Here is a 25,166-nt window from a genome sequence, read left to right as displayed (position 1 = left end):
ACATCTTAACACACACACACACACACACTCTCTCTCTCTCCCCCCCTTGGCTTGTTATACACCAGGGAAAAGCTGTCTTGCTGTGATGTGATGCCATTCTCTTCTCACCATACAAAAGGCTTGGCTTGGAACTGCAGAAGCGCCGTTGTCTTCCAAGTACTCCTCCCATACAAAATGTTCCGGATTGGGGTGTCCTTGAACACAAGCCAACAGCAAAAAATCTGATTAGAAAGAGGAATAGCGCATACTGCCAGGCTCATTGATTTGGCTATAGCAGTGAAAAAAAATGCAACAAGTGGCCTCGTGTGACTGAGGCACGTGACTGTCTAATGGTGTTAAGTTTCGTGTTTTTCTGGGGCGTTTTAACACTAAAAGCCTCAGAAGCAGCATAAATGTAGCACTACTACATAATTATATTCCATTGCAATATAATTCCATTTCAGTTTGCTGCATATTACTAGATATTTAGTTTACGTTATTGTAATACGTTGTTCATATAATCCTGCATCCCTCTATTCACCATCACCAGGTCAGTGGAAATTTGTTTATAAGTGAGAATTTTATACCTCTATTTATGTCAGATACAGAATATACTGTTGCTTTCAGCACAAATCCTTGTATTTGGGTTTTTTTTTTCCAACATTTTTAAATTATTTGAGTTAATCCCAATCCTACGTGGTATTTATCAGAGGTGGAAATCTCTAGGAATTCACAGTAAACGCAAACTTAAACATTGTTATATTGCTATTAAATCATTTTATAATGATTTTATTCGAGATATGATAGGAGATAATCATTTGGCCAATTGCCTTGGGACAAATATTACCCTAGTTAGTACAGATTTAAATACATAGTGGCCAATAAAACATCATCATTCATAATCATTGTTCTTCCAACAATCGTGTTATATTTTATTTTTAAAAGACTTATTTTCAATGCAAACCCATATCCAGGGGAACGAAGATGACAGAATGATACTTATTGAAATTTAGTCAGCATACCATTACTAAGATTATTCTGAATGCCTCTGAGCCAGTCAGGTACTAAACCAACTGTAGTGTAACATCTATTCACGTTTGCATCTTCTCTTATGATTTATTTCCCTGTAGATATGTCATCACCAAGTAGTGTTTGCATAGTTGAATGTGAATGCAGGCTATACACTATAAGTCTATAGTCCTGATTGATCATTTAAAATGTTTACAGTAACATATAAAAAATGTTATGGAATAATTTACATTTTGGAAGTTACAGTTTTTCAGTTAATCCTGAAATATTTGAAATTCCAAACTGGAAAACGTAAGTCTTTAGAACATTACTGAATTCTCCTATCACCCTGTCTCCAGTGTGCTGAGATGGCTGTTAAATAAAGTTGCATTCTCAAGAAGGCACGTTAACTTTGGTTTCAGGGCTTCCCAAACCATACACAAAAACCTGGGACCAATTAGACACTGCAGACATGAGGCTATACCAAAGTTTTATCCCACATTTCCTCACTATTGCAAACTATTGCAGTTTACACAGTAAGATAAACAGTGTCTGTATATAGAAATGTGAATGTTAGGTTTTGTGAATATATAAGGTGAAAAACACAAAACATCTATTACACTTGTTTTAAGGTCAGATTAAAGCACAATTGTAGGACCTTCACAAAACACAATAAATAAATAAATAGTGTTTAATGAAGCTGGGACACTTAGGTGATAGTCTTTCTTAGCATTTAAGTATTTGCATCCCAAATCTCAAATACATGCCTAGATTCATCTTCTGAGTAAACTCTTAATTAAAAGATATGGCTTTTTTAAATGGGTTTTTCATTAATATATTTTTTTAAATATCACACTGGAAGGAGAAGGAGACAGAAACGAGTTTACTTTGTTAAACATTATCTCAGAGACTGAATGTCTGGGGTATATTTTCACAGATGTTTCAATAAGAAGGCAAGGAAGAGCTTTACCTTTTGAAAAATGCCCATACTGCACATGTTCCTAATCTATAATGAAATCTGTGTTGTGTACAGGGGATGCTTGGCAGAGTCCCAGCATAAGGTAATGTAGTTGTCTGAATTAAAGCACAAAATGTAATAGAATTGGCCACTTCCAAATGCCCCGTATGGCATATACAGACTTAATTTGTCCTCCAAGAGTGAGTGAATTGGTGAGGAGGGCCACACCAGACCCATACTCTGTATCTTCTGTGGACTGTGTAGTGTTGGTGTGGCGATAGGATCCTGTCTGTATCCTCTTGGCTTTAACCTTGCTAAGCTCCTGCTCAGGGCAGACTTGGCTATGCTAGTTGCTATCAGCGAGAGCCACATTTCCCCCAACATAACCCCAGAACGTACAGCCTGCTCCATCTGTCCATGGTGCCAATACACTGTGGCCAAGCCAGACTGCAGCCTCCCAAAAAAAAAAAAAGGCCTCCAAAGCTCAATTCCACAGTCCTACGCTTTGGCCTGGGCCCCAACCCCCACGTACCATAATGCAGGGCTAAAAAGATGTGATAACAGCAGTGCCCAGTAAATGATATGATATATAATGACTGTGCTCAGGGATTTATCTGGTAGCCTGAACTGCTGTGTGTGGTTAAAGTGGGGAAATTGATGACAGCTGCATTTTGGGTGAAGAGTGTAACTCTAGGCTAACGGATCTTGGCACACAGCTCATCAGATTGAGAAGACAAGGATATGAATATGAGAGAGAGAGAGAGACAGACAAAGAAATTGGGAGAAAAGTGACAGTGCTTAGCAATACTGATATGCAACATGCATATACAACATGCAATTAGCCTCCTAATCACTGACCAATCACAGTTTGGGAGAATTACTGAGAGCATCTTGACCAAAGTAAGCTTCAGACAGCTGTGGGAGTATAGATGTATAGATAATTCACCAGCAGTGGAGAGGATCAAAGCTGATTATAATAAGGCCTGTTATGGGAATGGATCTACTGTCACCTTAGACCCAGATTTTGTAATTTTTAGAGTCTTAAAAAAATATTCAGGTCAATAGCACTTTTACAATTTCTATAGATTGCATTATAGTCTGTTAAAGATATATTCTTGTATTATTCTTTTTCAATATGTTGAATCTTAAGACTATCACTATTAAACATGTGAATTTAAAACGGACTGTTTTTGCTCTTTATTTTACATGTATGGACTGCACAGAGTGCACATTTAAAAAATATGGTTCTTTAATCAAGAAAATGTGAGGTAGTGAACACACAAACACACACGTAAGCAATTCTTCTTAAACGCTAGGGGCAGTCAACGCACACTCAACCAGAGCGGTGGGCTGCCAACCACCTCGGCGCCCAGGGAGCAATTTGGGGGTTAGGTGCTTTGCTCAAAGGCACTTCAGCCGTGAACAAATTTTTCCTTGCCAGTCCAGGGAACTGGACCAGCGACCCTCCGGCCTCAAACTCGCTTCTCTAACCTCAAGGCCACAGCTGCCCCATAATGGTTCTTCTAACGTAACAAGCTTGATTGAAGAACCATTTTTGGTGGCATATCAAACCTTTTCTGAAAAGGTGCTATATAGAACCATCTCCATCAGTTTGAGGTCCCTTTCATAATGTAAAGAACCATTTAACCATGCAAATGTTTCTTCAGGTGTTCAGGGTTTTATATAGAACCAATTTCTTTACTAAAGAACCATAATTGTTAAGGGTCTGAGGAGTAAACAGAGCAGAAATAAATAAATTTATGTTTAGAAATATGAATTAAAGCCCATGAAACAAAGCTGAAAAGACCCGGCTATAAGTGACGGCTGACTAAAGAATTACACCTATAATTTCAACAGTGAAATTGACTGATTCAAAATATAATTTGATATCAGATGTAGCACTGTAGATATATAAACCCCCATGCTTTGGTATGAAAGCAAGTGATAAGTGGCTGTTTTGGCAATTGCGTAACAAAAGAGGAGTGTCAGTTTTTGGAACCACAAACCAGATGAAGGGACTGTACTTATATCCTGTACTGATGATGCAATGAGATTCTGTTTGAGAACAACAGAAATCCATGCAAGACAATGTGCTTAAGGCCAAGAAAGAGCCATTAGATCACTTCCATCTTCACCATATGAAGTCAAACATAGGATACAACAGCTATACTTTAATCTGAGTCTATTTGTTTAGGCCCCGATCTGACAAATCAATATATGTTTATGGGTGAATGTCTGGCACGGGAGCTCATAGCTTTATCAGAATCAGGTCCTGAGGGCCAAGGTGGGCTTTTATTGAATTAGTGTGAAACTACCCAGCCTTATCTAACCAAACTGCTGACAGACAACAAACAAGAATGCAGCAAGCGAATGCCATTTTTATCTGTACTCTAGGGCCCTGGGAGAAGATTAGCTGGGATTCTGTTTGTTTGGGGAAAGAAGCTTTGTGATTTTTACTCTGAGACAAAGCCTGATAAAGAGACAGTGTACTCAGTGTACTGCAGTAATTGTGGGGCTCAAAGAGCCGTCTATCATATAGTGTAGCAAATTTGGTCCACAGAACTCTAATAATTTCCCCAACAAGCCTCTTACAATATTCTTAACCACAAATTCTAAAAGAAAAAGTCAGTTATTATTAATGAATTAATAGAGTAGGGCTGCACATAATGAAGAAAAATCCACATTGGGATGCAATTATATACTTATTATATTGAACTATGTTGCTACAATACAACAATAATTACACAAATACGTATTTCTGTGGAAAAACTAACTGAAAAACTAAAACTAACTTAAAAAGCACACTGAGAACAAAACCATATTTTGAACATGTCTCATTTGAAAGTGTATTAAGAGGTAAAAGAGTTGTCCAGGTTTGTGAGTGATGTCTTCTTTAAGTTCATTAAGCAAGGACGATAAAGGCGAACAGAAAAATGACAGACTAATGAAACTGAAACATGCCTTGATTAATCCGCCTTCAAAGACAAAACGAAATCATCTCGCACCTAGATTCATTTTTTAAAAAAATCACAGAGACTGCAGGCACAAGGGCAAGTTCACTCTAGCCAGCAAGCAAAGGGATGACACCTCCCTAATGTAGATGGATAGCACAAATGGGGCCCAATCATTGGCCCTTAATCTTTTCTACTGGCTCTGAGGCAGTAGTCGATCGAAAGAGGTGAATCCAAACTGTTTGTAGCGGAGCTGAGAGACAGAGGACAGCGAGGGCAAAAGTCTCAGTTTATGGTGGGTACTTACCCTGAGGTGCTGTGAGTGGGCGCCCGTGGTCCTGGCACCAGCCCACAGGGTGTATATGGGGGCTACTGGCATCACACCTAAACAAAAATCACACAAAAACACATGCAGAAATAACATTAAAAATGTGAAATAATGTCACAATACATGCTCAACGGTTTGCAGTATTTACCCACTTTTATAATCTCTATAAAATTCCACAGTAAAAGCATCCCCTGAAGCAGCTTTAGTTTCAGGTCACCATGCTTAATGCCAAGCATCTAGTAGATGGCTGAGCAGTTTGCTGTTAAGCAATAGAACTGCAGATGGATGGAGCCAATATCTTTGGAATAAGTAGGAGTGGCGTTTGTGATCCAGAACTAATCATTTAACATCAGTACCTGACATTTCTGCAGAAAAATGCCCTCTTGACACCCTTGATATCACTGGGGGCCCTGCTTCCTTTCTAGCACTCCCATTTCATAATGCTGTTCTAATGAGGAGCTACAGGAGCTACAAAACACAATTATTCTCATAGTGTTCAGTCACCAGGGCTTAATATCTGTACAACTGTCTGCCAAGCAAAACAACCTCCAGTCCTGTCTGCTCTGATGCTGGGAAAACATTGTCAGAGTACAGTGTCCTCTCCTGCCCGTTGGCTGGCCAGCTTTCACCAGCAGACAACACCAATATGACCCCTAAAACATACTTCAACTTGGAGATTCCTGCCTTATCCCTCATAGGGTGGTCTGCATGTGCCCAAAAGTCTCACCTTCACATCACCAACTGACCACTGATACTGGGCTTTAACTGCTCACTCTTCACCTGCTTCAGACTGTTCTTTATTAGCAAGGCTCCAGTTGTAAAAAGCGCTCTAAAAACTAAACTGAATTGAGTTCCAGAAAAAAATGAAGGACTGTGTATTTTGTGCGTATAGTGTATGTCACAACAAGCTTTTGTAGCCCCCCCCCCCAAAACATGATCTCTTTTTCACTACAGAGAGACTGGATGTGAAATTTTAAATAACATATTCAAAATTGGTGATAGCAATTTTTAATGCTGGGTCTTTCGATTCTGTTGTGATACATCAGAAAGTTTCTAGGAATTGCACAGTAGTGACACACAGCAGGCAATTTTATGAATTTGTACACTATTTGTAGGGACTTTGGCCTTTGAGGGAACAGACTGTATCTTAGGTTTAGGCAGAATGTCTTTTATTGACTGATGTTGTAGATGATCACAGTGAACACAAACTAACGACAAGGAGCTGTGATAAACATAAATGGCACCAAATGGTTGATGAGAATTATGGCTATGAGAATTACATCATATGTAGTAGTCGTCCTAAAATCACATACATTAAATTAGGGGGCCTTAACTTTAAGAGTGTGACACGGTTTTTGGCGTTAAAACAACTGCACATATCAACAAACAACTCTTGTAAACATATAAAAATATTACACTTGTTTAATTGGGGCAGCAATTTAAAACTATGGTTCATTTAAAAATGATTATGACATGGCAGTAAAGACAAAGCAAAATGCTGAGTGACACATGTGTAGATAGTAAATTTGTCCATATGAGGCACGACAGAAGAAATACTTACAGCTAATCCGCCATAATCAAATTAGGAAATATCTGCAGATGAATCCTCCCATCATACACTACAGTATGATACACAACAAACCCTTCTGTGCTGATGAAATACAGAGCACTAATGCAGAAAAGATAGTTTCGTTTTGATTTACAGCTCTTGCTGCTTTGGAAATGTGTGTAAATAGTGATTTTAGTGAAGAATAATGTCTGCACAGAATAATTAAGCATGTGTGTCATGGCATCAAACAACACTTCTATCCAGCTTTGTGTGGGATGGTTACATACAGGTTTGCATTGGTTTATTATGGGTAGATTCACTCTCACGAAACCTCCGATTTATAACCGATACGATAACTAATAATTAGCACCTTGGAGAAGCTGATACCAATATTAATAACAAGTAATTTGATCTGTTAATTAAAGCAAATTCACATTGGATTAAAGCAAAACAATTTCTTTTTATCATAGGTTGTGATAGGACAAGTCTTTTCTTCAGTATTTGTACATTTCTGTACTTTTTAATTTCATCTTTTATTAGTGTTAGGTCAATTATATTTTTATCAAAGATTTACTGATGGTTTCGCATGAAGGGTTTCTAGAGGGGCACTAAGTTGTGCAGCACTGGGTTTGTTTTAGAGAGCAAGCAAGGGAGGAAGTGTTTGAACAAGTATTTGTAATCGTTTATCATCATGTTTTTAGTAATAAATTCAGACGCTGAATGGCTCTATATCTATTTCATGGGTTTTATATAAGAAGGGCTCCTTCCTGCACTGTCGTGGTTGAGAGAATCTTTGTCGTTTAATCTGCTGTGCATGTGTGTGTGCGCGCGCGTGTACTGAGCATCACCGATATTTTAAATTTGTTTTCACTGCGGAGACATTTAATCCCACAGTCTGTTCTCTGCAGAAACTAAAAATACCAATAACAATATCCACATATCGGCAAGCAATATATCGCCCGCTGATATATCGTGCATCACTACTTATCTCACATCAAGACCCCTAACCCCCAAGTTAAGAAACCATGCATTAAGAAATGTAAAGGATAAATTAAATAAAGATCTTAAATTACAGAATATTTTATGTAATCTGATATTACATAAAACCCTTCCCACGTGCTGTTTAAAACTAATCATAAGCTAGAATGATGTTACAAATTAATAAAAGTAAAGCAATAACAAATAACACATGGAACATCAACAGAAAGATAATTTGCAAAAGATTAAAATATGAAATAATTCAATGATCGTTATATTTCTTAATATGAATAAAGGCCCCAAGGTTAATGCAGAGCTCTATTCACTTTAGAGGTCCAACATCAGCTTCCTCTTAATATTCTTTCAAGAGAACTTGACAAGATGACAATGATTTTCTGGAAGCCCAATGGTATGATAGCTTCCTTCTCAGATTCGCTTCAGTGAATGAGTTCTGTGTTGGATGCTTTTAATTATAAAACAGGGCCAAAAGCAGGAGGGAATAAAGAGGAGTAGAAACACACACACACACACACACACACGTGTGTTCTACAGTGTGCCAAGAAGAGATGATTGCAGGGATTTGGGGGGAGAGCTGCAAGGCTCAGAGCTTCTCCTACTGGATGTAAGCAGTATGACAGACAAAAGAATTAGAAAACATCTTCCTTCATCAAAACCTACAATATACCCTTTCCTTTATGTATCTGCTTCATTGCTTTATGAGGGGTTTATAAGGCCTACTTTTACCCCTTCCCCTCTAAAAGACTTTCCATTACCCAGTTCAAGTCAGATTATGTTAAACTAACATGAGATCTCAATGCTCTAGTTATAAATATCCATTAAATCAATCCTCACCATTTGTATATTACACCCAGCGTCTCCATTTTAAATCACATGCTATGCTACATGAACATGCATTTCAGAAATGCAAGTAACAGGAAATGCCGGTTTGTAAACACATGTTAAATCAGAATGTAAATTGTGTGTGAATGAATGATTGATGCTTTTCTACAGGAATCATGCTGTGTTTCAAAGGGCAAGACTTAAATAGGCTCTTCCACACATACATACGCAAGTAATGAGCACTGAAATGTCTCAAAAACTGAAATAAATCACTCGCATATACCTCACGGCTCTGTGCCGTCATTATACATTCAAGCCAAAGGATTAATATTAACAGAAGACAAAAAACACACACACACAAATCTCTGTTTTGTGAAAGACACACTTACGCAAAGCAGATGGCTGCCTGTTTTAAATTCATTAACATTTTGACAACTTCAGGAGGGAGAGAGAGAGTAAAGTGGGATAAAACAGTGTTTTAGAGTTTCTTTCTCTTACCAGTAGTCATAGGTGTCATCCCAGTTGTCAAAATGAACCAAGAAGCGATTGTCCACAATGTCCGCCACCGTGGCCACACACACCAGACAGGGGTTCTTCCTGTCCACTGCCTCCAATTTCATGCCCACTTGGAATTTCGAAGGGGTCTGTTAAAGAAGAGGTTTACATACATATTTATCCACAGAGCTCAGTTTAATATAGTTTTTGTCCACAACTATTTTACACTCAACAACAAACAAACAAAAACAACAGGACTACCAGTGGGTTACATACATTTAAAACACCAGTTTACTTTATTGCAAACTAAAGCATTTCATTGTTTGCCTCTTCAATAGATAAACAGTTGACTAAACATGACTGTTGACCTGGTACAGAGCACCAGAGATTAGCAGTTACAGGATTTCCACTCATCTGCTTTCCTAATCTGTGATTAAGTCTAGTCCTGGGCAAAATGTTTCTTTCCATTGCCCAGGAAATGGATGCACAATGCTTATTTAAAATGAAAGTAAGGAAGCTCTGTACATCTGTACCTCTGCAACTAATAAGTGTATATTAAAAGAAACAGCATGAAAAAGTCAGAACACAATTCACTTATGTAATTAGAAGCCATTATGCATTTCATTTAATTCAGATCTAGATAAATGGTTCATAAAATATTAAAACTGAAATTTGAAAGTATTAAAAAAAAGCACCCTGCAGACTCTTTTAAAAATGTGAGACCTAAAAAAATGAAAACCTTTAATAAAAGGAAAGTCATTAAACGCTGAGAAATGTTTTTCAGTTGAACATACTTCCTGATTTTTTTGACCATGATACAAAAGAAAAAATTAAGCACATGTACTTAATACTTAATAGCTTATCTGACTGAGTGAAATGTGGTCTCTGACTTTGTAGCGTATTGTGCTTTTCCTGATTAATGGCTCGATCTATTTATGCGCAGTGACAATGTAAAATATCGTCTGTCTGGTTTATTTATTAAAATGACTGAAGACAATGTAAAGACTTTCACTTAAATTAAGGACATTAATAAACCTTCTCTGACAACCCAGAGCAGACTTTCCTGGTTTCTTTCAAAAGCAAAAATGGCAAATCATGAAGTATCTGTACTGCAGATCTCCCGGCGCAGAGAGAAGCTCCAATCCGCCTGTAAGAGGCACTGTTCTCTGTTAAGAAAATCATTCACTGTGCTGTGCTCTGTCTGAGATTCTGTGTAATTCTGCACAAGACGGCGCACTTACACTGTTTTGGGATTTGAACAGATTCTTTGGTGCAGCTTGAGCGTTACAAGCCTCCAAGTATTTCTCCCAATTAAACTCGTTTATCTTGTAACCTGTTAGAGAGAAGCATGAGACAGAGGGAAAGAGCATGGGGGGGGTGGTAGAGAGAGAGAGAGAGAGAGAGAGAGAGAAATTGAGGGAAAAAAAGGTTATCAGCATAAATTCTGTGCAACACATATTGTGACTCATTATTCCCTGGCCATATTAATCAGGATTACAACTGGTGCATTCGAGCAGTTCATTACTTGTGAGATTGAAGAATAATGTTAAGTTCCGTCACAAGCTATTTGTCGGAAATGTTTTTGCAGCACACCTGCATTGAATTATAATAAGAAAATAAATAAACCCTCTCAGAGCAAGAGTCAAACATTTTGATTTTCATTAGCCATGATTTCCAGTGTTACAACATGGAACCAAGTGTTTAAGATAGAATGCTTACATCCACTTAAAGGACAATTTATAAATGGCCTGTGTAGCATAAATACAAACAATCCTACTTTCTACACAGAAGAACAAGGTTCAATTCCAAACTCAGGTTAACACCTTTTTTGCCAAGTTGTGCTACACCAATAAGGCATGACTCCTAATGGTATATTCTCCTACATCTGTAACAGGCTCTTAAATTTTATGGCACTCTGGATAATACCATCTGTTAAATGCCAAATGTCCCTACAAAGAAAACTGCAGCTGTTATAATATAAGTTAACCACTTGAATTTGACTATGCTGGTAGTATGCTTCAACAAAAAGAAAGGAGAACAGCAGGAATCTACTTGTATTCATGTAGTGGTGTGACTATTGAGAAATGGTGTGTGGCACAATCAAAAATGGTGGTGGGGGGGGGGGGGGGGGGTCTCAGATTTGCTCCTTACATTTGGAAAAAATGTAAAATGCAAAACATTTTCTAAAACAAATTTAAAGGATCATGTTATTGATGTATTAATTATATAAAATTAACCCTTTTCTTGGTCCTGTGTTCATCTCTTTTTCTATTTTTTTAAACAATGTAAAGAACAGCTGGTATTTCCAAACATAGAACCTGTGGCAGTCACTCACCTTTTGGTGGGTGAAGTTTGTGACCTGTGGATTCACACCATCCTACTGGCCGTATATCCAGAGAATCCGCATTAACCCAGAAGTCATAGCATTCTGCAAACCCGTCGATGTGGAGACGCAACCGGTAGCCAATAACCTGGAGGATATAACCGTCAATGAACCCATCTATCAGCAGTCAATGTCATACCACTGAACATCGCAACTGACCAAAAAGCATTTCACACAACAATACGTATTTAACGATACAGTACAATCAACATAATGCTGTGAAGTTTGAGAGTGTAGTGCTCACCTCAGCCACCGAGAGCACGCAGAACATGGAGGGGTGCAGGGGGTCTATCCCCTCAAGCCTCATTCCCATTTTAAAGCCATTCTTGTGGTGAGGAAATGATTGGCACTGTGAATACACATGCATCAGATGATTTGCACAAGATCTGACATTTGTTTGAGGTGCAGGAAAACAAAAGCAATAATGAACATCTAATCTGCAGATATGGGTAGAATGGAGCAGTCAGTGGCAGCTGCCAAACAATCAGAGCAAACTCAATGTCAGCAGCAACTGCTTGTTAATAGTGAGGGCCACTGACTGATTATTAGTTGCCACTGTCCAGTTAGTGGCAGGTGGTGTTCAGTGAATAGTGTTCGAGGCAGCCAACGCAGACAGACTTGCAGCTGACACTAAATGACTGCCTACGTCCTGCTGCCAGCTAAAAGTTAGAGACTGGCTGATCAGTTTGTGGCAGCTGGTGGTCAGTGAAAAGTGTTGGAGGCAGCTACCGCTAACCTGACTGGCAGCTCTCTGCAGACTACAAGCAGCTGCAATTTGCTGCTAATTCCTGCTGCCCGTTAGAGGCGAATTCTTATAGACGTTAATGGACATTCTGTTCGTCCTGCATCTCACTGTTTATTTTGGTAAAAACCAAGATGCCTCTAGAAAATGCGTCTGTGCGCTCAGGTTGCTATGGAAACAGATACCCGCTCGCATTTCTGAGAAGAACAGATGTCTTGTCAGATCCCTTCTTGGTGAAAGTCACCCGTTTGTCGCAGAGTGTGATGGAGGATGCAGGCCTACTTCATGAATCAGGGCTTAATGTCTGAAGGTAACAAAGGGTTACAAACGCTAACTGGGAATGGCCAGCACAGATTTAGCTAGACATTTTGGGATTCTTACCAAGGTCTGGCAACAGGAGGAGCTTTAGATTTACTATTATTTATTTATTTATTTATTTTTGCTATTTGAGAGCTTACTGTGTACAAAGAAAACAATAAAATCCCAGGTTGGTATCTGTTAGAGACATAGCTAATCATAATTTACTGTTTCCCATATTGTCAACAGATTTATCACACCATGCATATTTTGCGTTCCTATTCCTTATTACATCTATCCATCTATCTATCTATAAACAATTTAGCACAGCACAAACATATCCGAAGAATAATCTGTATGGAGAATTAAAATGAAATGAAATAATAACAACATTTGAACAGACCTGAACTCTAGTTTGAATATGCACTGACTGACTGCAACCAGAGCAGATATTTTAGGTGACACTTCTCTACTGTGCTATAATATCTGAATTGTATTGATTTTTCAGCATTTGTAAACCTATACAAACATTTCCAATACACTGTACTGCTAACCCAGTTGGATCTGGTACCAATTTTTTTTTTCAGTGTGTACATAGGCATAAGTATTGACTCGTACAAAAAGGCAGTTGACTGCCGAACTAGATCATTTCTGTTCATTTCAATGTGGAAATGGTTTTTAAAAAGAAACAGTTGTCATAATGACCACATTCTTAATTCTTAAACTACACTTCAACTTTTTCTTTTAAAAGATCTTTTTAGAAAATAAGTAAAATGCATTGAGTAATATTGTGAAATCATATGTAGAAACAATTTAAAACAAAACTGCATCTGTTGTCTTGTCTGTGGGGTCAGAGGTCAGCAAGCCCGTAATGATTCCTTTATTAAATTATCTATCACAGGAAACCAGTGCTAGAGTATACATTTCAATCAAGTGACAAGAGTCTCTGTATGACTAGATCCAGCCCTCATATCTAACGAAGGCCATTTTTTTATTTCTCTTTTATAAGTTTAGAAATGTAATATTTTAGGTGTACAAATGGGTTTAAAGCATTTGTGCAACACAATAGTAATTTAAATTTCAAACTTAAACTCTGTCATTTTATGGTACCTTGCGAAGTACTGAAAATGAAAAATGGCAAATGTCATTTAAAAAAATTTAAAAAATTGTGGCAAGCAAGGATTTCTCACTTCATTCATAAAAATGATAAAGGAGTGGGAGATGTTTTAATTTTGAATTACAATTAAATATACAGGGGTTGGACAATGAAACTGAAACACCTGTCATTGTAGTGTGGGAGGTTTCATGGCTAAATTGGAGCAGCCTGGTCACCAATCTTCATTAACTGCACATTGCACCAGTAAGACCATGTGCATCCAATGGTTCAAACATTGTGTCCTGAAGGCGGTGCCGTGTATCAGGACGACAATGCACCAATACACACAGCAAGACTGGTGAAAGATTGGTTTGATGAACATGAAAGTGAAGTTGAACATCTCCCATGGCCTGCACAGTCACCAGATCTAAATATTATTGAGCCACTTTGGGGTGTTTTGAAGGAGCGAGTCAGGAAACGTTTTCCTCCACCAGCATCACGTAGAGACCTGGCCACTATCCTGCAAGAAGAATGGCTTAAAATCCCTCTGATCACTGTGCAGGACTTGTATATGTCACTCCCAAGACGAATTGACGCTGTATTGGCCGCAGAAGGAGGCCCTACACCATACTAATAAATTATTGTGGTCTAAAACCAGGTGTTTCAGTTTCATTGTCCAACCCCTGTATGTCATGTAAATATAAATGTAAATCTATTTTTATCCCTAATACAAATGGAGGTTCAAATACTGAAATATTTCATTAAATAAATAAAATAGATCCTTGTAAAAAAACTTATACATTTTTATTTTCTTGGGTATGAACTGGCCTTACAATTAGAGAAGTGATCATTCATCAATGATTATTTTGCTCATTGTCCAATTACAATCAAGCATCCAGCATTGCTAATTGGATGGCTGACTTAACAGTGCAGAGAAGAAAAAAAAAAAAAAAATACACAACAACCTTGCTTTATGTGCTTGCCCTCACCTTTAGACCACCATTATTGAGCTTAACATTAGCCAAAGTCTGACAGAGAACAGCAAGCTCTTCTCTAATCAATATGTTCTCTTCCACAAAAAGCTGCCTCCAGGCTCATGCTTCTGCATTTCCCTTGATATACTGCTCTGTAGCAGCCAACAGGAGCAGCTCACGGCGAGAAAGAAAAAAAAAAAAAAAACCAACACCAGTGCAAACAGCTTACTCCACACACTGCGGTTGCATCATTCTCCAACAGAACGGTCTGCAGAAACTCCACAAAGACACTGCAGGAGCCACAAACACTTCATCACTACTACAGCTGCGGCATTCTTCCTTAACTGAAAATCACGATCATTTCTCTTAAATTTTAATGTTTAACAACATGCAGTTTTAACATAACATGAAGGGCATGTGAAATCTTCCAATTAAATCACAAAAATAATAAAATGAAGGTTTTATTCTGACAGTGACATAATTTACTATATATTTTAAAAATAAATCTAAAAAAACAAAAATAAATCTATATTTGTAGGTATTCGATATTTTAATGCTTTCAATACTTTGGTTAAGCAACAAATAAGCTGTGGGTCACAGAGAACGCAGTAGACTAAACATTATATATGATAGCACTTGAGGCTGATGCAATCTAATTATAATTTTTAAAAAACAAAACATGTGGCTGTGCAGCTAACACTAAGGGTTTATGTAAATAGTTTGTCCTGACTCAGCTTTACAGAAGCTCAAAACCAGTTTGCATCAACCATGGTGCTGTACTGAGTTTTTGAAACCTACTACAGTCTGCAGAAATACAGCTGTCCTTCTCCCTTATCATAACAATCATCTTAAAGAGGATGGGGGTATTCTGCAATCATAACATAGGCACAAACTGTGTAAAAACTCTGCTTAAGAGATGTGTGTAAAGTAAAATGACTCAATTCAATGAGATACTCAGGAAAACCTGCAGAGTTAGCACATCTGTGTCCAGTTTTCTGTAGGCAGAGCAAGTGTATCCAAAGGTCATTCAAAGTACTTTACACATTAGAAAGTACAAAGACAAGAAAACATAAAATATAAGCTTAAAAAGTAACATTTTAAATCAAGAAATAAAGAAAAAAATGTATATTACAGGAGAGCTAAAAACAGTGTGCCTTTAACTGAGCTGAAAGACTACTCAAACACAAATGTGTTTTGTGTGGATTTAAATGTGTTCTTTTGAATGATTTATTTTCTCCATCAATGATTCCACTTAAGAGCTGCATAGCTGAAGTCTGCAGCTCAGTGCTTGGTCTTTACCTAAGGCAGGACTAATTGATTAGTCCCTAGTTGTAATCAACGCCAGCTTGGCTCATATTGTTCTATAATTTAAGGATGGGACTAATGTGTTCCCCCTTTTACTCCTAGTGAGAGCTATGGGGGGGCTTAATTTAAGGGTCCTTTATAGAAGTCAATCCTGCTAGAAATAAAGACAACAAAAAGCTTTCTCAGGTCTGGTTTAGTCTAAGGCTAAGCACCAGCGATATGAAAGTGTCAAACAAATAAATACAGTGGAATTTGAGTTCCTAACTTGTGTTTATTGATAGTCAGAAAACATGTTATTTCTTACTAATTGAAGGAATAAGGTTTAAAAGACCGTTGGGTCCCTCCCAGCGGTGTTCGGAAACTCTAATAGGCGTCTTGCCTGTGACGTAGATGGTGGACAACAACTCTAGAAGTTGCACTTAATTTAATGCAAAATGACGAAAAGGTGTGTTGTTTTTGGCTGCAATCATTCAATGTACAGTGGGACATCTGTGCACAAATGGCCCAAAGATCCCAAAATATCCAGAAAATGGACTAAATTTGTCAACTTTAAATGGGCACTTTGGAAAGGACCATCCGCTCACTCCGTTATCTGTAGCTCATTTCACTGGCACTTTCCAACAATATGGGCATGTAAGGACACCAACGAAAGGTGTTGAAGAGCCTCTGTAACATGGAGGTAAACAGGGTAAGGACACTCACTTCGCCTGTTTTAGTTGGTGTTAGTTAACGTTAGCTTGACTTGCTAAACTCGGTGGCTCAGATTATACTCGGCTACGTAGCTGCATTACGGAGGTTTATAGTGTCGGATGAATTCGAGTTTGACTTCGATCACAATACAAGAATAACGGTACCTCTAAATTTGAGTTTATCTTATTGCTAGGCTATTGTCATGAATAATGTTGGTTATTTAGCTAGATACTGTCATAACAGTCAGTCATAACGGTGTTTTACCGCGGCGTTGTTCCGCTGTTGTCCACCAGTGACGTCACGGTTGCGTTCAAGAATTTCCGTAGCGAGCTCGGGTTTTTCTGTCAATTTTATAAAATTGTCCGTTTTAAAGCAAATTAAGCTGCTATTTTCATTTTAATTCATACTTATATACGTCAGTAACTAAAATAATGTGAAATATTCATGGAGGTCTATTAATTGGTGCTTAGCCTTTAAATGATATTTTGGTGAATGTTTTGAGAAGACTGTTGAACGCGAGCTCACAGCCCATTAGTACACCAAGATCATGAGCTAATGCTTTAGATTTGAGCCTTCAGGTCAAGATAGGTAACTCATGTACCTCTCAGTTCATAAAAATGATTTCTGTTCAATTTTTGTTTTACTGCAGAAAGTTATGATCCATTCAATTTCAGTTCGTAAAGGCATTTACAAACTCAATGGAATTACAATGGTTTTGGGCAAACAGCCACATCAATTTGAGTATTGCCTGCATAGCTGTGATATGATGTTCCATAGTCTTGGAGAATTCAGCCCAGGGGCAGCGTATATAGTCCTGTCAGGATGATCTATAATTATGCTCCCAAGCAAGAACACTAGTGTATTATACGAACTGAGTTGACTGATGATGCTTTACAATTTTATTTTTATATATATTTCCCCTTTAGAAAATCACTATTTCAGACAGAACTGAAGTGAAAAAAAACTGCAGCTTCAAGGAAAGGAATTGGCTTTCTACCCTGTTCTCATCACATCACATAGACACTCCTGGTCCAATTACATTGTTTCTAAATGACAATTAAGAGCTTATTTTCTACAGAGAATCTAACATGATTTTTCTGCACAAAGACACCTTATAAAATTCTGACCAATCACAGACCTGTTGTCATGACTGCAGTCCAAATATGTATTAAAATGTAGATAGTTAATCTTGCTTAATGCAAACAACAAAAGCTTATACAATAATCTCCTCGATGAATATAAAATGTATAGATAAAATACAAACTTACTGAAATGTCCCATCCATTGGTTCATTTTAATTCTATTCAGATTTGTGCATGAGGGCAACACATGAACACAAGTTAAGTAAGAATGTGTCTTTTACAGCATATGTGGGGGTTTTCTTACCTCAGTAAATACATTGAGAGGGGATGCTATGGCTCTCTCCTCCTCCAAAAACTGATCCCATGACCAGGGCTTCTTCTTACTGTTACCTGCTCACATTAAATAATTATAGTTACACAGTCATTGCATATACTCAATGGAGATTTCTTTTTCAATCCTCTCTCACACATGGACCTCTACCCGGATAAAAAGGGCTTCAGTGCAAATGCAAGCCAAGGTACAACCCAGTAAAGTTGACCCTGCAATTGACCTGCAATAGAACCCACTAAAACATCTGGGAAACTGCCAGAAGAGCTAATGCATGAATAGACACTCAAACGTTTGTGAACACTTCGCTACAGACGTATCAAATACAGACAAATTGTTTTACCACTTGATGTGGACACTTTATTTTTCATCTTTGTCGTATCTTCTTTTGGACGCTCCTGTGAACAACATTTACAGAAATATCAGCAAAATCTCTTTAAAAATTTATGGCAAAGGAGTCTTTGCAGAGCATCTTCATACTCACTCTGAGACAATATTCCTCTGACACGCCTCTGGGATTCAAGTTCTGTTTCCTTTTTTTCTTGCTGTCCTCTCCCTGCATCATTAGAGAACAAATGATTCTGGAATGACAGAAAGAAACATTAGAAAGGAATATACAAAAACAAACAAACACCAACATCTGAATTAATGCCCAATCAAAAATCATAAACAATTAAAAGAGGATTATCATCATCAGTTGAATTGATAATAATGAATATCCTTGTTTTAAAAGGTATTTCATCTGAGTAGGAAGTATAAATAGACCACTGCTTCAAAATCATGGAACTTAGTGCTGATTTAGTCGTTTTAGAAAATACCACCAGAATACTGTGTATATAGTTTATATAGAAAACCAAAATACTGACCAGGATTCTCAAAATGGTGCAACTACTAGCACTGAACGCATCACTGGTGATCTGGTTCTGCTTGTGATAAATGACCCCACTGTACTCGAATGGGTTGTATTGGCCCATACTGAACTCAATCACTTAAATATTAGCCAATGTGGATGTCCATTAGCTAACCTATCAGGACTGGGCAGTGAGTGTTCTGTTCCCATCTAGGCATGTTAAAAACTTTCAGACCGAATAAGGGGAGTAAGGGCTTGAATTGGCCATGGGTAAGAAACTAAGACTGAGTGAGAGGAAGCGACACTGCTGGTGTATGACGGCTGGTTTTTACAACCAATGGCTCAATCTGATAAATGCTTTCCTTTTAATGCCTTCACCTATGTAGGAGGTGTCATTGGCAAATATATTAAAAAGAAATGGGTGCTCATTTCCACACAGGAGAAGCTGATTCACCTCATCAGCGTCTCTTCAGATGTCAGTCAAACGATTTCAGTCACACACAGATTAAAACATACATTATTATACATTCAACTTCCTGTCAAATAAGGACTAGAAGTCCCTGTGGTGCAACAGATGCCCCTAAAACTGTACCACAATAACGCAGGTTTTCAGTCTAACCCTCTCTAAGGCCTTGTTCAGAAAAGCAGCTTAATCAGATTTTTTCTTAAAATCCAATTTCCAATCATATTCCAGCCACATATATAGATGGTTTCAAATCTGATTCAAATTGGATCTCTGAACCTGTAACTCAGTTTGAGCAGTGAGATTGGATTTTGTGTATTTTTTCCATCATTCTCACCCTTAGAGTAGTCATCCCTACATTGTTTCTATGACAACTAATGTGGCTACACGACTACTGTCTGACCATACACATCACATCGGATTTCGCCACCTGTAACTCATAATATGGACACACTCGGTCTAAAAACCTGATTACAGAAACAAAGCTGAAGCTCCCCTAAAGGACACCACTTTTAAAAGTTGGAAACGAAAGATAGTCTTAACAGAGTTCCCAAATCTTATTTCATGTGGTCAGTAAAGGGTTCAATATGAAACTGAAATGAAATGAGCAGTCTTGGAGAAGTAGGGAATCCCAGAAGGTCTCTTGAATTTGGATTACTGGGCTTAGCAAGACACACATCATTGCACTGTTCCTCGTGTGCGCTTTCTCTGGGCTCTCAGAAGCCAACAACTACTTTTCATTCTTGTACACCTTAAGACTCCAGAAAATGTAGATTAGGATTCTTTTATAAAATGTGTGGAATTTTGAAAAGCCTATAAGCAGATACAAACATCCTCTAGACTTGCCAGTAGCATGAGCTGTACCAAAAGATACACACAAGACAAAAGACTATTTCATGGCAAACTGTATGTAGGTGTATTTTTTTTGCAGAAAGAAAAGCTTTTTCTAGCTTAGTTGCAAGACCTGTATAACAGCCTCCTGCACAAAATGAGGCAGCTTATGTTGTAAGCATCAATATTTGTTTGTGCCAAACTGAGTTTTAAGCACACTGGCGAGGAGAGGGAAAAGAAAAATGTTAAGAAAAAGCTGCAGAAAAGCAGAGGCACAGGTATATTGTCAAAACAAAGAAATTTAAAAGATTCTGAGAAAAACAATGCATCGCAGTTAGAACAAAATCAAAAAATAATCTTTACAAGTGAATATAATATATTTATAGCTTTTAAAGTACATTAAAGTAGCAAATCAGTCATTTTCTCCAATGATACTTCTTCATGGCATGAACCTGACACCTACTCTCCTGTACCAGAGATTCTGTACTTCAACACTGTAAACACAGCCTCCCCAATATGGATGACCCACTTTATGGAGCATAAACTGGTTAATTCAAGGTCTACACAGCCATTCATTTTTTTTTTTTTTTTTAAATCTCAAAGATGCGTTTTCACAGAAACATATCCATCCATCCATCCATTATCTGTAACCGCTTATCCAATTTAGGGTCACAGGGGGTCCAGAGCCTACCTGGAATCATCGGGAATACACCCTGGAGGGGACGCCAGTCCTTCACAGGGCAACACAGACACATTCACTCACACCTACGGACACTTTCGAGTCGCCAATCCACCTGCAACGTGTGTTTTTGGACTGTGGGAGGAAACCGGAGCACCCGGAGGAAACCCACGCAGACACGGGGGAAACATATGAATAAAACAATTAATAATCTTTGCTAAATTTTGATAGAAAAAGAAAATATTTAAATGTACAGAGGTTTTATTTTAAACAGTTTTGGGTCATTTCTGTTTGTCCATTTGTTGTGAAATCTTCCCCCAATGTATTCGGTATTTTGAAATAAATTCAAAACGACATTCTTACAGCGACATAACAACATGAATAGCAGCCACAAGTGACTTACCTTTTGGTGTTTGCACCCAATCCGCCCTATCAGGGAGTCCACCCTCCAGCTTCCATTCCAATCATATTCTACGTCCTCTCCGAAACGCTCCAAGGCCTGTCATCAAAGCAAAAGAAACAGCCTTCTCTTAAGTCATTCCAAACACTCCAGCTGGATAAATATCTCCTACATGAACATCCTCTTAATACTGCTGTTTAGTCTAATGGACAATTGCTTGTAATTTGTGAAGAGTTAAACAGAAGCCAGCACCTAAAAACAGAAAGATAGCTACAGCTGTGCTTCACCTCCAGAACTTGACTAATGAAGATAAAAAGAAGGCAAATCTCCAGCATTCTCCTGCCCCCTTCTCAGGGAGAGCACAGCATTGATCCAAATTAGTCAGGAATAAGTGCCATTACAAAAAAAAAAAAGAAAGAATAAACCACAGAGTAGAGCTGCACAGTGTATTAAAAGGTCAACATTTTTCTATAAACCACAATGACAAGCAATTTGTAATACTTTGCATTTTAGTCACATTCTTTAAGAAAAAGACGTCAAAAAGAAGTCATAGAAAAATATCTACTTTCCAACACACATCATCTTAAATAAAATTGTAATAATTTTTTTGTTTAAGTGGCACACAGCTTAGGAGTTGGCCGTATCATCAGGTCATAGCTGACTCGACCCCCACTGATGGCACATGGGTGGAGGCCTGCAGACCAGGAAAACAACTGGCCTCGCTCTCTTGGTGGGTGGGTAGGATACACCCCACCCCTCTTTCCCCACATTAAACAAACAGAGTTAACTAGAACACATGCCTGTTAATCACCAAAACAGATCACATTCGCTTTCAACAGCATCAACATTTTTTTCTTAATTGACAAATTTCATTTTTTATTTATTTTATTTTTTTTAATGTAGGGATAGATTAAATAAACTATAAAATGCTTAATGTGATTACCTAAAATTACAAAATTTAAAATATATAGACTGTTAAGCATATATCAACAAGCATTAAATCTCTGGATAACAACAGACGTTTGTGAGCTTTTAAGAAGCCAAAACCAAATACTGGAATTAATACACAGAGCAGGAACACCTACTGCAGACAGAAATATCAATCAACGCTATGAGGACAATGTAGAAAATGAGGAAATCCTGAAGTGAATAATCAACAGTAAAGCTCTCTGTACAAGCCTCACATTCAGGAAGAAAAACACCAGCGGTGCCACATTTACAGCAAATCAACAAATAAAACGTATAATTTTTTAAATAGAGCTTACTCACACTAGCAATTAGACTGTAAAATGACCCAAGCAAGTGTTGCTTACGATGTGTGAAATCTGCTCTAACATGACTACATATCCATGTGGAAATACAGGGATGTGAGAAAATCAGACAAAACTGTCTGGTGAGCTGTTTGGTGTGTAAAATGTCTGCACACATAAGAAACAGTTTAAATTTTATAATAATGTGTAATACTGCTTCATAAATGTTACAAAACCTATCCATAAAGACTGAATTATTATCTGACAGCGTGATTGCAAATATTACAAGTACATTAATGTCATTAAAAGGTACAAACAGTGCTAATGTACATTTAAAGAGAATATCTATGATTGTGGGGAAATGCCGTTCCCTCATGTTTACAAATGTTACAAACGACTTGTTTGTATGCATCTAAAGTTTAAGTTGTCTTTAAGTTTTTACGTACTCTTTGAACTACAACAGAAACTAATTTGTAACTCTATTTGGTTGTTTAGTTTGGTCTGTTTACTTTATGCAGTTAGCTGTCTCCTAAATTTTGAGATATATTTGCATATTAAATAATCGGAAACAGCAACAATAAGACAATATTACACACCTATGGAGCAGAAATAGAGCAAAATCCTCATCTCAGTTTGTGTATTTTGTGTATCTCGGTTTATTGTTTGTTGTATTATCTGCAGTGAGAAGAGAGAAAGCCTAGCATACAGGACTGAGACTTAGTTTTTTAGCCATTTACTGACACCAGGGCTTCGTAAACACATTAGACTTTTTCAAGCACCCAAAGAGACTTGAGAGCTAGCAAACGGTGAGGAAACAAATTTTATACAAAAAGTGTTTTTTTGATTACAATCTTGAATCTCGCATTTAAAAAGGTACAACAGTGGTATTAATGTCCTGAAGTTATCTGTAGTAATTAGAACTAATTAAATTTAAAATTCAATATGTAAATCTATATACACCATGTTGATTAAACACAGTATGCCCAATTAGACACTTCTTCTAATGATTGATTTGCCTTACTTTATAAAATGTGATTTTATTTACTGTGATTACCTAAGCTGTAGAATACGAAGAACGCAACTAAAATGTCATTATGGCAATGGCCGTAATGATATTTTTATTTACATTCTTCATATTTTTACGTGAAATGTTACAATTAAAATTGTGTACACCTTTTATGTACTTATGTTAAAAACTGCTGGGACAAAAGAGAACTAAGGGAGTTTAATTCACTCACATACTAGGCAGTAATGCTGAACCTACAAAACACAATTTTTAATAAATAAAACACGCAATTTTAAAAAAATAGATTAGGGAGCTACAGTTTCAAATATAAAACGTGTGGTCACATACTACCGTGTCTCAGTTCAGATATGTGTAACATATAGGACTTCACAGTACTGCGCAAAACAATAATGAATTACACAATGTTGGACTTCATTAAACACATGTAGAGTCATACCACAGTGCTACAGCATATTGAAATCTCACTTAATGCAAAGTGCAAACAAAAACCATTCAGAAAGAAAGAAACAAAGAAAGAGAGAAAGAAAAAGACAGACACCAAGGCCAACATGATAAAAATAAAAGTTGCTGATTATAAGATCTTAATTAAACCTAGCTGGAAAATTGCTGTTTGCAATATGATACTCCAATTACACGAGAATGTCAAACTCTGTCCAAAACACCTGATAATGAAACACCAATCTCATTTATCTAACAGCCTGAAGGGATTACTTAAGATAAGAACCCATTCACTGTGCACAAATGAGTCCTCATTCACGAGCATGTTCTGCTTTAATCAAGTCGATGGCAGCTACGAGGCCAATAACATGCAAAAACTACTGGGCCAACATGACATAGGTGTCAGCAGCCACTGCAGAATAGGAGCAATCCCTGGCATCAAGGTTAACTTTCAATACTGAACACAGTATGAGCCAACAAGCCTCAGCTGTGTTTTACATTATTATAATTTGACAGTATATGAGGTGGATATTATCAAGATGCTGCTACACACAATACAGGAAAAAATAACCTGAAATTATGTGACACATTCCTGTTAAGAATGTAATGGACCTAAATAATAATAGTCTTAAAATAGACATTTACTTCAGCTGAAGATCAAACTATAATCAGTGTGTGAATCTCTGAAAATCTATCTTGAAAAATAAATGAAATATTGCATCCTGAAGTACAATGAATGATGCAAGCAGAGCTCAAGGAGGAGGTTTACATTCTTGTTTTGTGAAATGGTAAAAAACACCTTCAGAAGAGTTATTTTGTCAGGTTTAATAGGTAGACGAAGCACTAGGCTGTAAAACACACAGAAGAGAAGATAAACTGTACTCAGCCTTTATCGCTTCCTGATTGCTCTAGCGCTGCACAGGCCATTCAGATGACACATCCCTGACGTGTGTGTGTGTTTGTGTGAGTGCGTGCAGCAGACTCAATACTTCTGATCTACCACTTATCTTCATGTCATCTGAGAATCTCTGTCAGACACCTTCTTCATGAGGGTCAGAAACTCAATGCTTCACAAAATCATAACATTAATATGTCATTTATCCAGTGAATCAAAAAGATCCAGCAGACTGACAGTCAGATTTGGAGAGCGAATTCTAAACTTGTTAAGGTCCAGTTACACTTTTGACATTAAAAACTTACTGCTTTTGCAAGCCCACTAACTTCACTTTATCATCATTTCATGAC

The 25,166-nt window shown here is 37.5% G+C and overlaps 1 protein-coding gene across 6 annotated transcripts in view; it reads right to left on the bottom strand.

The window, feature by feature from the left end:
- LOC136708418 (lethal(3)malignant brain tumor-like protein 4) overlaps positions 1 to 25,166 on the bottom strand; it is a 141,323-nt gene that overhangs the window by 74,229 nt on the left and 41,928 nt on the right. For all 6 annotated transcript variants that reach the window (XM_066682959.1, XM_066682958.1, XM_066682957.1 and 3 more), the window contains 10 exons: positions 21,210 to 21,305; positions 18,468 to 18,564; positions 18,327 to 18,381; positions 17,960 to 18,045; positions 11,714 to 11,818; positions 11,422 to 11,557; positions 10,328 to 10,419; positions 9,090 to 9,235; positions 5,204 to 5,280; positions 109 to 194 (listed from right to left, as the gene is read on the bottom strand). In XM_066682959.1, coding sequence (XP_066539056.1) covers positions 109 to 194; positions 5,204 to 5,280; positions 9,090 to 9,235; positions 10,328 to 10,419; positions 11,422 to 11,557; positions 11,714 to 11,818; positions 17,960 to 18,045; positions 18,327 to 18,381; positions 18,468 to 18,548 — 864 coding nt within the window. In that variant the 5' untranslated portion in view covers positions 18,549 to 18,564; positions 21,210 to 21,305. The remainder of the gene's footprint in view (positions 1 to 108; positions 195 to 5,203; positions 5,281 to 9,089; positions 9,236 to 10,327; positions 10,420 to 11,421; positions 11,558 to 11,713; positions 11,819 to 17,959; positions 18,046 to 18,326; positions 18,382 to 18,467; positions 18,565 to 21,209; positions 21,306 to 25,166) is intronic.

Source organism: Hoplias malabaricus, chromosome 10 (genome assembly GCF_029633855.1).
Source record: "Hoplias malabaricus isolate fHopMal1 chromosome 10, fHopMal1.hap1, whole genome shotgun sequence".
NCBI lineage: Eukaryota > Metazoa > Chordata > Actinopteri > Characiformes > Erythrinidae > Hoplias > Hoplias malabaricus.
The sequence above is the reverse complement of the archived record's forward strand: the minus strand, read 5'-3'. Positions and strand labels throughout refer to the sequence as shown.